At 44.1% G+C, this 15,159-nt stretch overlaps 1 protein-coding gene across 4 annotated transcripts in view; it reads left to right on the plus strand.

Annotated features, from left to right (window-relative positions):
- Positions 1-15,159, plus strand: part of LOC143774425 (potassium channel subfamily T member 2-like) — a 283,326-nt gene that overhangs the window by 186,298 nt on the left and 81,869 nt on the right. For all 4 annotated transcript variants that reach the window (XR_013215530.1, XM_077262007.1, XM_077262009.1 and 1 more), the window contains exons 10-13: positions 419-599; positions 9,391-9,555; positions 11,654-11,790; positions 15,008-15,071. Coding sequence is in view for 3 of the 4 variants with exons in the window: in XM_077262007.1 (XP_077118122.1) it covers positions 419-599; positions 9,391-9,555; positions 11,654-11,790; positions 15,008-15,071 (547 nt within the window). In the remaining variant the exon portion in view is untranslated. The remainder of the gene's footprint in view (positions 1-418; positions 600-9,390; positions 9,556-11,653; positions 11,791-15,007; positions 15,072-15,159) is intronic.

Raw genomic sequence — 15,159 nt, forward strand, 5'->3', positions numbered from 1 at the left:
TCTTTCTACGGTATGCAATACTGGTGCTTTTCATATACCAAGCCCTGAGTTAATTCACCTTAATAGTGAGTGCTACTCACCCCTACTTGCTAGCTAGCTTTGGTGCAGGAATTTCTGTGTCAGCTGTGTGTTTCTGACCCTTTCTGGCATGAAAGCACTTCCTCTTATGCTCTAAGAAATGCGACCAGGGAAGTTCTTTTGCTCCTGACCCCACATTGCCCTTTTATATAGCCATGTCATCACCAGCACATCAACTCCAAGGACCTAAGACAAAACCCCTTGCTTTTACTAGCGGAATAAGCACTATTATTCATCAGGAGCCATCTTCTTGCTGATGCTGTCAGATTATCTTGACCTTTCTATTATTTCTTTGCAATGTTCTTTATCTAACCACTGTTTTTTTTTAATCTCTTCGTAGTATTTGTGGCATTCAGCATCTGGAAAGAGCAGGCAATAATCTCACCCTCTTTGACTCATTATACTTCTGCATTGTCACTTTCTCCACGGTGGGCTTTGGAGATGTGACTCCCAAGATCTGGCCGTCTCAGCTTCTGGTGGTCATCATGATCTGCGTTGCTCTTATAGTGCTACCCATACAGGTGACTGTCTATGTTCGCTGTCTTATTCTGTCTTTTTTTTGTTCATCTTTCTATGAGAAGCTCTCGGAGCTTCGGAGAGATGCGCCGATCAGCCTGTGATGACAGTTGTCATTAGAGAAGATGACAGATGAGGATGCCGTGTAAGAATGGCACGGAGCGCCATCAGCACTTTCATACAATTAACCCCGACAGCTTCATGGGAAAGCTATAATTACCGACAAGTGCTCTGCCTGATGGATCCAAGCCTTTATAATGATTGTCACTAGGTCACTGTGTTCTGGGACCAATCTTTTATTTGTTTTTTAAATGGGCACTTGTTTTTTTGGGAAAGTGCTTAATGAGTCATTTTGGGCTATAACAATAACAAAAAAGGAACTTATTCTTCTAAATTCTACATTTTATAATGGCTCATTATAGGAATATAATAGAGAGCGGGCACCCAGCTATTCATACAACGGTTAAAGCCAAAAATTATTACACACAATTATGTACATAGAGCCAAATCTAGTTGAGCAAAAAGATCCATCGGACCTCGGTCTAGTGGACACGTCCATAGTCCATGGCCGACAGACCAGAGCTAAGGCAACCCCCCCTCTTCCTACAATGGCATGAGTGTCATGTTGCAAAGTTAAGACATTACGGGGGGCCTACTAATCCAAACAAGTGCCGGTAGGTAGAAGGAGTTTGCAGAACTTTGGTTCGACAGCCAAGGAATACCAAAACTTTTTACACAATTCTACAACTAAATTTATCAGAATCTCAAAGTTTATATTCTGCTGACAACACAACTCTCAGAGCTTCTTAGTTTGGCTAAAACTTTATGGAGCCTCACATGGGTTTTGAAACTAGTGGGGGTTGAGTTGTCTGAGAGGCCACCAGGAGACCAGACTCTCCCCCACAAGGATGTCCAAACCTTCAAGGCCTGGGCTGTCGGTCCACAGGCTAGGCGTGGGTCATCTGCTGACCACCCCAGAAGTCCAGGCCTGATGCACAGGGTCTTAAAAGTGTGACCTTGCAGGGCACCACCATCATCCCTGGGCTGGTAAACCCGATATCAGTAGCAACTCACAAGGTCAGACCCTCCAGTGGTTGAGAAGCTCGTCCCCGTCGACTGCAAAGGAAATCCCGCTTTCTTTATCTCAGCTTTGCTCACTTGAAGGTAATCAATTAATTAAATGTATGCAAATTGGTGCCATTAAAAATACAACTGATTTGGCACAAAAGACCCCTCAAAAATGCAAAAAAAAACCCTGAGGTCAAAATAGGACCTGTCAGCAGCTTTTTGCTATGTAATTTGAAAGTATCTTAATATTGTGGCTGAAGGCTGATTCCTGTGATGTGTCACTTACTGGGCTGTGTATTTTTGCAGTTTCAATAGCATCAGTGTTTTATCAGCAGGAGATTATCACTACTGGACTAGGTGTCTGGTGCCTCCTAGTCCAACCACGCCCTCACCACTGATACATGCAAAGCAGCCAATCAGTGATGTGGGCGGGGTTATATAAGGCTCAGCATTCTGAGCTCTGCTAGACCTGCAGCAGAGAAAACTGGGATTGTATCAAAATGACAACATGCAGACCACCAAGTGACACATCGCTGGAATCGAGGTCTCAGCACCTAAACCATGCTGCTCTCAGATTACAGTAAAACTTTGACAGTCTGGGCGGGTGGGTTCTTCTCTCTGACCTCTCTTTGAAACCATTCGCTATTCTGTTGTATAAATGATGTAGCGAGCGGCTGCCGCAGAGAGGAGCCGGGGTGGAGAATTCATAAGCCAGCTATGTGCACACCTGTACTGACACTGTGTGCGCATGGCCAGGCTCAGGCAGTGTCAGTGCGCACGTGCAGACACGTGGGCTGATTTCAGGCAGCACTTGCTCTGGGCAAAAGAGCTCTGTCAATCAGAGGCAGGGGAGACCACTAAATGCAAATCGAGGGGCCCAGGGTACTTAGAAGCCCCCTAATTTATTTTAATTAAAAGTAACTTTCTGAGGCACTAAATGTACAATATTAGTGTGAGTTTTGTGTATTTTGGGGTGTCAGACTCCTGCAGTCACCACTAGGGGGAGCTTTGGAGCTGACTGCATACTGATTTATCATTGTTTTCCATGTATACACAGTATACAGTGCGCTCCCCCTAGTGGTGGCTGCAGGCAGACAGAATATTAGCCAATAAATCTGTTAGGCCCAGAATTCTGGACCTTGTGAGCTTACAAGCAGGTGGATATTACCTTTAAATCTTACAACGGGGACAATCTGTAAAATAAGAAACAAAACAGAATATAATTGAAAACATCTCATTATAAGTCTCCACAATGGCCCTTTGTGTTGTCCCCGAGGCTCGCGGCTGTTCACACCAGCTTTCATGCCTGATGCCATTGTGCTGTGTTGATGTGTTATTGTTATGATGAGAACTATAATACCCAACATCTGCAGATGGCCAATGTGTGGGATTCATGGTGCCGCGGGAACATCTCCTTGGAAACAGATCTACTTTTTAACACAATTGTTTTTTTTTCCATAATTAGCAAATACTTTAATTACTTTGATCTTAAATTATAACTTCAGTAACACCCCAAACTGCCCACAAATGACCCTCTACCACTGCAATGTCATCCTGCTCCCTTCATGAATCTGTACCTTCTTCAGAGCTGTCACACTTTTCTTTGTGAACTTCCTCACTAGTGCCCTGCTTGTGCCTTTCTCATTTTCACATACTTTAAAGGGAATCTGTTAGTAAGATTTTACCCCCAAACTATTTATATGCACATGTAGCTCTTTCAAAGTAAAAAAATAAAAATAAAAACAATTGCAAAATATTTTTTTTAAAAAAATCACTAAATAATAATAATAATAATAAAAAATAAAAATATATTGTACCCCTAAATAAGTGTTTTTATGTAAAAAAATAAAATAAAAAAATAAATGAATAAAGTACACGTTTGGTATCGCCGAGCCTGGAATGACCCGACCTATAAAACTGTCCCACTAGTTAATCCCTTCAGTGAACACTGTAAAATAAATAAATAAATAAATAAAGCGAGGCAAAATTTTTTTGCTTTTTCATCATATTGCTAAACAAAAAGTGGAATAAAACACAATAAAAAAGACAAATGTAAATAAGAATGGTATAGCTAAAAACATAATCTTGTCCCGCAAAAAACAAGCTGCCATACAGCTCCATCAGTGGAAAAATGAAAAAGTTATAGTTCTCAGAATACAGCAATTAAAAATAATTATTTTTTGGTATAAAATAGTTTTTATTGTGTAAAAGCGCCAAAAAATAAAAAAATTATATAACTTGGATATTGCTGTAAAAAAAGCAAAAATCTGACCAGAATCTCCATATAGTGTGAACAGGTGCAAGCTGCAATGACTGCATAACATACAAAAAAAACATACAAAAAAAAAGGGCATAGCGGTACTTTGTAAGGACCAAGATATATGCAAAAACGAGGTCTAAACTACATTGTTGCTGAAAAAAATGTACTAACAAAAAGAAGTACTTACAAAAATGAAGGTTCTTTGCCCATAAATTGGCCAATTCACGTGTGCCCATCAACCACGGCAAGGTGACTCTTCTCTGATGGGTCCTATCATCGTAAATATGCCTCTCTTGCGTAATAATAATAAATCTACAATTTTAAGTGGGCAGGTAGGAACCAGCACTAATTAAAAGCACCCTTGAGGTGATGGGAGGAGTGCAGATTCCCCAGCCCACAAGATCCCAACTCTGGGCCAATAGTTTCACTGCCCCTGTAGCTGGCACTACTCACTGTCTCCCAACTTTTGGTTGGCCCAGAGCATTTGTATCTCCCACCAGTATAGTTTGTAGTCACCATCTATGCTCCTTCAGACGATGGATACCACGACCGTAGCACGTGTATCCAGCTCCAGCCCGCAACTATCCCTTATTTCCTCATCAGCGTCCTAAATACCCCAAGCCTCATCCCGGAATTGAGCCAGGCCTTCAGAAACACTTCTCCCCCCAAAGCTAATTGTGCATTGGTGGAGGGATTTTCCTGATGCTGAGCCCATCACCTGGGACTGTTAGTTACCGTAGCCCCCTTGTGGTAACGGTTCCACTGGGTCTACTATCCGCATCCACATAATTGGACTAGTTCCTGGGAGAACAATGGCTTGAGGCCCCTGAGACACTAAGGAGAGTGAGGGAATGATTGCTTTACCGGATTACCAACCTTGTGTCTGGCCTTATTTATTCATAAAATCCAGCCCGCACGTCTTCCTCTGCTAACTGAATGTAAACATTGATTCCTGAGGCTGAACACAAGAGATTTGTGCCCTTAAACTGACAAGCAAACAAATCTCTAATAAAACACTGCAAACAAATCTCTAATAAACCACAACAATAAGGTTGACGTAACTCGTGCTCCGTGCTGGAAAAAGTCTGCATCCGTTAGAGTCGTGGATTCCCCTCTACGTGCATTGTTCCAACCAGGGCCGGACTGGGACTAAAATTCAGCCCTGGCATTTGAAGTTACACAGGCCCACTTGTCACATGGTGACTGTATAATAACTTTGTACACTTGTAGGTTACAAGAAGTGAGGGGAGTGTAACACGACTATATAACATATAATTACAGCTGTATCCAGCATCACAGCTCAGTCCTATTTATTGCTTTTAGTTGCAGTACCAAGAAAAGCCGCTACTTTACCTACATAACTGGATCTTGTAGATAATGAAGGGATTGTGGAACCTCATTCTGATGCTCCATAAACTTTGCCTACAGCCACTTTTGGTTCTGCTGTGCAGCACGAGACCCGGTGACTCTGAGAGCGGTGACATCAGTAACGTCACCACTCTTCAGATATTCCGGGTCTTGCGCAGAGCTCGGCGACTGTGAAGAGCGGTATTATTACTACCGTCACCGCTCTTCAGAGTCGCTGGGTCTCGCCAGGTCTGGGCTCGTAGTGGGGGTGTCTGATAGACACCTCTCCATTACTTACACCAGGGATTGATGGCAGCTGACATTACGCAGCTGACATCAACCCTAAAAATCATTACACATAGCAGAATTAAATGCTTTGGCGGCTGGGAAAAGCAGTAGAGTTAGCGCTATTCCCAGGCTCCGGGTGCTAACTACAACTGTCATCATCCTTGCCTGGTCTCCCTGCAAAGCATTTCTGCTGTATTTACATGCGCTAATCTCAGGCCGCTAAATGAGTATGATCGACAATAGTGAAGTCGTTCGCTTGTTTCCCGGCCTCTTTACACCACCTGAGAAAGAATGAAGGGAACAGAACAATCACAATTAGATCAATCTGTCTCCATACAGAATCATGTTATCAGCAGCACAACTACAGTTTACACCGGCGATGTGCTGCTGAGAACAAGGATTTCTGTTCCCACATAAACAATCCAATCACTCGATGAATAGGCAGCATTTTGCTTGTTTAGTATAATACACCCCATAGTCCTCCATATATTATAATGTGCACTTCAGTCCTCCATATAGTATAATACACTCCTCAGTTCTCCATATAGTATAATACACTCCTCAGTCCTCCATATAGTATAATAGACTCCTTAGTCCTCCATATAGTATAATACACTCCTCATAGTCACAATATATTAAAATACACTGCACAGTCCTCCATATAGTATAATACACTCCTCATAGTCCTCCATATATTAAAATACACTGCAATTCCTCCATATAGTATAATACGCTCCTCATAGTACTCCATATAGTATAATGCACCGCCATAGTCATCCATGTAGTACAATCCACTTCCCATAGTATAATGCACCCCATAGTTCTTCATATAGTATAATGTATTCCCCATAGTCCTCGATACAGTATAATGCAGCCCACATATAGTATAATGATGCCACCCCAGAGTATAATGCAGCCACCCCACAGAATATATTGTAGCCCCCTGAGTATAATGTAACCCCCCAGAGAATATAATGCAGCCCCCTCATATAGTATAATGCAGCCCCCCATAGAATATAATGTAGACCCTCCATAGAATATAATGCAGCCCCCTCATATAGTATAATGCAGCCCCCCATAGAATATAATGCAGCCCCCTCATAGAGTATGATGCAATCACTCCTCATAGAATATAATAAATGTAATACATAGAATATAATACAGCCCACCTCCCCAAAGAATATAATGTAGCCCCATAAAAGAGTATGATGCAATCCTCCCTCATAGAATATAATACAGCCCCCCATGGAATATAAGTATTGGAGAAAATAAGCATTGGGTCACCTAAAAAATGTAAGATTTCTGGCTCTCACAGACCATCCACTGCCCATATAAATAGTACACATGGTGCTGGAGAATGCCATCCACTGCCCATATAAATAGCACACATAGTGCTGGAGAATGTCATCCAGTGCCCATATAAATAGTACACATAGTGCTGGAGAAAGCCATCCAATGCCCATATAAATAGCACATATAGTGCTGGAGAATGCCATCCACTACCCATATAAATAGTACACATAGTGCTGGAGAATGCCATCCACTGCCCACACCAATAGTACATATAGTGCTGGAGAATGCCAACCAATGCCCATATAAATAGCACACATAGTGCTGGAGAATGCAAACCAATGCCTATATAAATAGCACACATGGTGCTGGAGAATGCCATACACTGCCCATATAAATAGCACACATAGTGCTGGAGAATGCCATCCAGTGCCCATATAAATAGTACACATAGTGCTGGAGAATGCCATCCACTGCCCACACCAATAGTACATATAGTGCTGGAGAATGCCAACCAATGCCCATATAAAAAGCACACATAGTGCTGGAGAATGCCATCCACTGCCCATATAAATAGCACACGTGGTGCTATAAATAGCACATGTAGCACATGTGTCAATATGATCATTACCCCCTAGATTAATTCATTGAGAGGTGTAGTTTGTAAAATGAGGTCACTTATGGGGGGTTCCACTGTTCTGGCACCTCAGGGGCTCTCCCAATAGGTCATGGCACCTGCAAACCATATCCGTAAAATCTGCACTATAATCTGGCGCTGCTTCCTTGAACATTGCACTGTGCCTCAAAAGTATTGGCGCACTCAGGAAAAATTGCACAACAAACTCAGAGGTCCATTTTTTCCTATTAACCCATAAAAAAATAAAAAAATTGGGGCTAAAAGAACATATTAGCGGCAAAAATGTAATTATTCTTTCCTTACCGCCCAATGGTACAAATTTCTGTGAGGCACATGTGGTGTCAACCTGTTCACTGCACCTCTAATTCAATTAATTGAGAATTTTGGTTTGGAAGATGGGTTTACGTATGGGGAGGGGAGAGTTCTGGCATGCTCTAACCATTCCAGCAAAATCGGTACTTAAATATGACGCTCCTTCCCTTCTAGGCATTGCACTGTGCCTCAAAAGTAGTTTTTGACTACATATGGGTTATTGGCGTACTCAGAAGGAATTGCACAACAAATTGTATGGTCCATTTTCTCCTCCTACCGGAGGGAAACTGAAAAAATTATTTTTCCATTTTCACAGTTCAACGTTATAAACTTCTGTGAAGCACCTGGAGGTTCAGGGTGCTCACCACATATCTAGATAAATTATTTGAGGGGTCTAGTTTCCAAAATGGCATGACTTGTTGGGGGGTTTCCACTGTTTAGACACATCAGGGGCTCTCCAAACACGACATGGCATCTGCTCTCGATTCCAGTCATTTTTGGGTTCAAAATGTCAAACGGTGCTCCTTCCCTTCCAAGCCCTGCCATGCACCAAAACAGTAGTTTTCCCCCACATTTAGGGTATGAACATATTCAGGAGACCTTACACAACAAATTTTGGGGTCCATTTTATTCTGTTACCTTTGTAAAAATAGAAAAATTGAGGCTAAAGTAACATTTTTGTGAAAAAAAATTAAATGTTCCTTTTTTGTTTCCTCCTCGCATTAATTCCTGTGATTTGGGTATTTTCTGTCATATAGGCACCCAAAATGTGAAGTGGTCCCTAAAAATGTTATTTATTAACTATTTTGTGTGACATAACTCTGGTTTAAGGGCATAGGAATTAATAGTTTGAAAATTTAGATTTTTTTTTTTATATTTCACAAATAAACACAAGTTTTATCGAACACATTTTACCACTATCATATGAAGTACAATACTGTATGTCATGAGAGAACATTCTCAGAAGCATTGGGATCCGTTGAAGATTTCCAGAGTTATTATCACATAAAGTGACAGTGATCGGAATTGTAAAATTTGGCCTGGTCTTAAAGGTGAAAACAGGCTGGGGGAGTGAAGGGGTTAATTACCTTGATCTTAAATAATAACTCTTAACAACCAAAGCTGCATTCAGCTGCCAGAATGGATAGGGTTCAACCTGGTCCATTACAGCTGCAATGAACTCCTGTCACACTTCTCTTTGTGGGCTTCCTCAGTAGTGCCCTGCCTGTGCCTTTCTCATTTTGACAGTAGCCTGCTCTAGTAAAGTATAACTGCACTTTCCAAAAACTTTTGTCATGTCATAGAGACATTTCAGAAGTTTTCATTTGAGGAAACGCGGGTGCAGAGTCCCCCACGATTGTTGAAAAGATGGAGTAGAAGCCCTAAGCCACACACAGCTCGGCTCCAAGACTGGATAGAAAGCCTACAAGCCTGGATTCCCTCCTTCATTTTAGCGATCGGTGAGGGTCTCAGCACCCGGACTGGATCCCTCTGCTGTAAAATGATATTGGAAAGTGAAGTTCTGTACCCCATGATACTGTTATCAGGCGGCTGACTCTGATGTCCCTAACATGGCCATGTCACTGTGCTTTAGTTCGAGCAGCTTGTGTTCCTCTGGATGGAGAGACAGAAGTCTGGAGGCAACTACAGCCGATACCGAGCACAGACGGAGAAACATGTGGTGCTTTGTGTCAGTTCCCTAAAGATAGATCTTCTCATGGATTTTCTTAATGAATTCTACGCGCATCCCCGACTTCAGGTGAGGAATGAGAATGTTGTGTCCTGGGCAAGAGAGAGCGACTAGATATTCACACGTCAGACCGGATCCAAAATCCAATAGTACAAATATAAATAAAATCCTCCCAAACTCCAATATAATCTGAACTTGGCGTAGCCTATTTTATTTGGTAGTGGAATAAGATGTCCCCATGGTCCCTTCATTGTTTACATAGACACAGCACCAGACATACAGTCAGGTCTGTACTTGGTACAGACGTCCATTTACTTGACCTGGGACTGAGTTTCAGTACCAATAACGGCTGCTGTGACTGGATTTGGTACATGCAGGAGCATTGAAGCCAAGGTCTCTAAAATTGCTTTCTTCAAAAAACATTACCACACCAATCCATAGGCTGTGACTGGTACTGCAGCTTAGTTCAGTTGAAGTGACTGGAACTGAACTGCAATGCCAAGCATAACCTGTGCACAGGGGTGGCACTGTTTTCAGGAAAAAGCAGCCAGGACACCAGCGAAATAAAGGGGAAGTCGCACTTCGGCCTTTTCATTGTTTACAGAGGCAAAGCACAATACATACAACTGTGAGTGTACCTGGTAGTGCAGTTTAAGTTACCTATATACATTAGAAAGCTGTCAGACAAACGTTAGTCAAGCTGCCAGAATTCTCCCATACACAGGAGTGGTTCTGTGTTCTCTACCAAAGAGCTGCTTCCAGACTCCTGCATGCTTCCCCCACTCCTGCGCTTCCCCTCAACTCCTGTGCATCCGCCCAACTCCTGTGCTTCCCCCCGACTCCTGTGCATCCACCTGACTCCTGTGCGTCCCCTGACTCCTGTGCTTCCCCCCGACTCCTGTGCTTCCACCTGACTCCTGTGCTTCCCCCCGACTCCTGTGCTTCCACCTGACTCCTTTTCATTCCCCCCGACTCCTGTGCTTCCCCCGACTCCTGTGCGTCCACCTGACTCCTGTGCGTCCCCCCAACTCCTGTGCTTCAACCTGACTCCTGTGCTTCCACCCAACTCCTGTGCGTCCCCCGACTCCTGTGCTTCCACCTGACTCCTGTGCATCCCCCGACTCCTGTGCATCCCACAACTCGTGCATCTCCCGAGTTCTGTGCATCTTCCCAACTCCTGTGCATCCCTCCTGACTCCTGCCCGTCCTCCAGGTTCCTTCGCGTTCCCCTGACTCCTGCCTATCCCCTCAACTCCTGCGCGCCCCCTAACTCTTACGCATCCTCCAAACTCCTACACGTCCCCCCTGACTCCTGTGCATCCCTGATTCCTGTGCCTCTACCGAGTGCTGAGCTTCACCCAGACTTCTGTGCATCCCCCATGACTTCTGTCTGTCCCCCATGTTCTGTTGCTTACCCCCAACTCCTGCACATTCCCCCAACTTTTACGCATCCCCCCAACTCCTACGCATCCCCTTAGCTCCTGTGCATCCCCCAGACTCCTGCGCGTACCCCAGACTCTCCCAGAAAACAAAAGTATCAGCCACTAGAATTCAGCTGGATGGATTCTTCTTCTCTTGGGAGGCCCCCACATACATTTCACCGATATTGACGGGTTCGGACGACTTTAGTCTAATGTCTATGGGGACCTTTAGTCTTGTAGTGGAATGAGCTACAGCACCGGACTTAGTGATCAATGTGGATGATCCACAGATTGGGCTCTTTCAGATGTCCATGATAATCCCTCCGATGTTGGATTGCAATGCACGGACTGGTCGCCAATCATCTGACCCGAGGGTGACAACTTCATAGAAAGATATGAAGCTGTCATTTTCGGGTCTGTAGATGTGCGACCAGTCCATTCATTACGATCTGACATCGGAACGTTATCACAGACATCTGAAGCCCTAGTTGTATAAATTAACAAGTGTTGCTTTACTTGAAGGGGTATTACTGCTCCTTTACTGTGCGGGTGGTCTTCATCCCCAGTGATCAAACTGATGTGGTGATATGGTATTTGAAAAATATTGCTATTTTTTTAGGATAAAAGTATTGGAAAAACTCTTTTATATTCCATTAATTTTAACTTCAAGAACTTTCCAAATAATGATTGATCATTAAAAAAACATCCATTATTGTGGATAACGTGCGCATCCCTCATATCATGCAGGATCATTATGTCGTCCTCCTGTGTCCCACTGAAATGGATCTGCCAGTAAGAAGAGTCTTACAGATCCCCCTGTGGTCCCAGCGCGTTATCTACCTGCAGGGCTCCGCACTGAAGGATCAGGATCTCATGAGAGCCAAGTACGTCTTATAGTAAATATCCGTTATGGAACTTTCCGCCCCCTTGTGAGGATTCATTATCTTTCTGCAATTTTTACCTAATTATTATTGCTGGAGATTAATGATAAAGCTCAGCAGGAGATGTCTCAGTGGGATGGAAGGGTAGAGGCGCAGCGCACATTTCTGTGATGATTCATTTCTTAGTCGTCGTGTCAGTCGGTGCCCAGTTTTCCGGTACGGAGTCCCACATCCTTTGTATACTCACAGAGGTAAATGATAGAGTTCTGTCTCGGTTCAGCCACCACTAGGAGGAGCATAGGAGCTTGCTGCATACAACTTACACATTTTCCTAAAGGGAACCTGATTGACCCTATAAACCTTTCTTACCACCTCCTGTGACCTGAAAAGAGCTTTCAAAACTTAGATCCTTTAGTTTAAAGGCCAAAGTGTACACAGGGTATATATCTTAGGTGATAAGACGTTTGTAGAACGTCTACCCTTGTTTGAGCAGACTGACTAATTTTGGTCTGTGCATGCGTCAGTCTGTTGATCTAGCACAGGCGCATGCGCAGACCAGCTAGATTTCACGTTGCCCTTGGCCTGGTGTCTGGTCTGGTCCTCTGTGGCAGCTGGGCTTCACTTCTGCATATGGCATCCTGGATGTCTTTTAGAGCACCCAACATCACATTATAGGTCCTAATAGACTCGAGAGGCCCCCAGATGCCAGATTGAGGTTGCAGATACCAGGTTAAAGTTGGTCTTCAGAAGCGAAGACCATCTGCAATGGAAGCCCGGATTAGATGCTTGACTAAGGTAGTGTGAATTTAATTTTTTAGGCTCACCTAGTGAGGTGGATCCACTAAGTCTCATGTCCGGGTGGGCCCACGGACTTCACGCTGCCCTTGGCCTTGTGTCTGGTCTGGTCCTCCGTGGCAGCTGGTTTTCACTTTTGCATACGCATGTAAAAAAGCCGCAGAGACACCATCACGTGTTTCTCAACGCAAGCAATGAATAGCCAGGTCTTTCACCGGGAAGGAACAACCACGGGAAGGGCAGCATCCGATAAAGGAAAACCACCTATGCCAAAACATGGTATCCATCAACAGACAGCTGTTTCGGGGTATTTGGCCCTCATCAGTGTGGAGTAGGAAACTGGCTATTAGGAGCAGTGCCTAGTGAAAGGACTATAAACATAAGGATGAATGGCCTCGGAGAGATCCAAACATCCAACACCGCGGAGACACCATCACGTGTTTCTCAACGCAGTGATCCAGAACGCTGCCCCCATCCCTAAAGGGAAATATGCAAATGCATGTAGAAAAGCCGCGGAGACACCATCACGTGTTTCTCAACGTGTTGAGAAACACGTGATGGTGTCTCCCTGGTGTTGGATGTTTTGATCTCCCTGAGGTCATTCATCCTTATGTTCATAGCCTTTTCACTAGGCACTGCTCCTAATAGCCAGTTTCCTACTCCACACTGATGAGGGCCAAATACCCCGAAATAGCTGTCTGTGGATGGATACCATGTTTTGGCATAGGTGGTTTTCCTTTATCGGATGCTGCCCTTCCCGTGGTTGTTCCTTCCCGGTGAAAGACCTGGCTATTCATTGCTTGCGTTGAGAAACACGTGATGGTGTCTCCGCGGCTTTTCTACATGCATTTGCATATTTCCCTTTAGGGTTGGGGGCAGTGTTGTGGAACACTGCGTTGAGAAACACGTGATGGTGTCTCCGCGGTGTTGGATGTTTGGATCTCCCCGAGGCCATTCATCCTTATGTTTATATTAACTTTTGCATACGGCATCCTGGGTGTTTTTTAGCGCACACAACATCACATCATGGGTCCTAGTAGACTCAAGAGGCCCCAGATGCCAGGTTGAGGTTGCAAGGTTGAGGTTGCAGATGCCAGGTTGAGGTTGGTTTTCAGAAGCAAAGACCGTTTGCAATGGAAGCCCGGATTAGACGCTGGTCTAAGGTAGTGAAAATTTAATCTTTTAGGATTAGCTAGTGAGGTGGATCCACTAAGCCTCATGTCCGGGTGGGCCCACGGACTTTGGGCGATGCTGTAGCAGGCAGGAAAGCGCTTGTAGAGTGAGGATTTGGAACACTAGAGACTACAGGAGGACAGGTGCAGAGAGGAAAGGTTGAAGCAACGAAGGCAGCAGGTATCTAGGTTCACAAGGCAGACCAGTAGATGATGGAGGAGCTCAGCAAACAGGACTAGGAGTCTTTAATACCTATACACAAGTGTGTGTCGGAGTCGGACTTAATAGGCCCAGGCAGATAATATCATGGAAGCACATCGGGCCACTTGTAAAACTTGATGTGGAGCACCGCAGAGGGCAGTGGCCACAGGGGAAGGTGGTGGAGCCCTGCGAAGCTCAGCTAGATGCTTAACAGAATTGCTCATCTCAAGAGCAGAACAAGATTAATTGCTTTGCCCACACTTGAGTTCATGTAGCCCATGGATGGCACAGCACAGGCACAGCCTCACCTGGTGCCAATGATTTCGGTTATAGGCCTGACTCTGTATTAAAATAACTTGGAAAAGTCAAAATGACTTGTTAGCGTGTTACCTGGTACCCAGCCCCTGCATCATAAGTTGCACCCTCGAGCTAACCTACCCCCATATTGTAGGTTAAATACTCATGAATAAGCAGACCAGTCTTGGTGAATATTGACCAGGGCACTTCTACATTACTGATACACCCACTGGACACTTAAGCTTTCATTTGCATATAGTCTTGTAAAGATATGCAAGTTACAGTTCACTGTTGGATATAACTTTAGATCTTTTATGGTCAGAGCATAGGGAGTAAATGCTGCTGACAGGTTACGAATGATAATAGAACAGTATGCAGGACGCTCCGAAGCGCCCCCTAGGGGTGACTGAAATCAGGCAGGATTTTATTGTTTTAAGTGTAAAAAGAGAAGGAAGGAGTTTGGAGCTCTGTGGCGGAAAAACTGACCTCTAAGATCTCTTGTTTCTAAGGTGCCCAGGTATAATGTCAGCCTATATGTAGAGAAGAAGCCTGTTTCCATTATCATCAGTGCAATAGCAAATATTTCTGATCACCACGAGATTGAGACCAGTTTCCAGCTCTGTTTCCTAATCCTCTGTATTCATAACCTATGACATCTAGAACCAATTACTAACACACTCTCCTATTTTTGCTTCTCCCTTCTTTCCTCTTTCCTCTCCACCATTTTTTTTCTCTACCTTTCACACTCTTATAGAATTGATGACGCAGAAGCCTGCTTCATTCTCAGCAATCGCTTTGAGACCGACCGCATCGCAGCCGTACGTCTGAGAGGGTTTGGGGACGGAAGGGGACGGATACTACTATATTGTTAACATAGAGATTTGTGGCTATTAATCATCGCAGTGA

This window comes from Ranitomeya variabilis, chromosome 5, assembly GCF_051348905.1.
Source record: "Ranitomeya variabilis isolate aRanVar5 chromosome 5, aRanVar5.hap1, whole genome shotgun sequence".
Lineage (NCBI taxonomy): Eukaryota > Metazoa > Chordata > Amphibia > Anura > Dendrobatidae > Ranitomeya > Ranitomeya variabilis.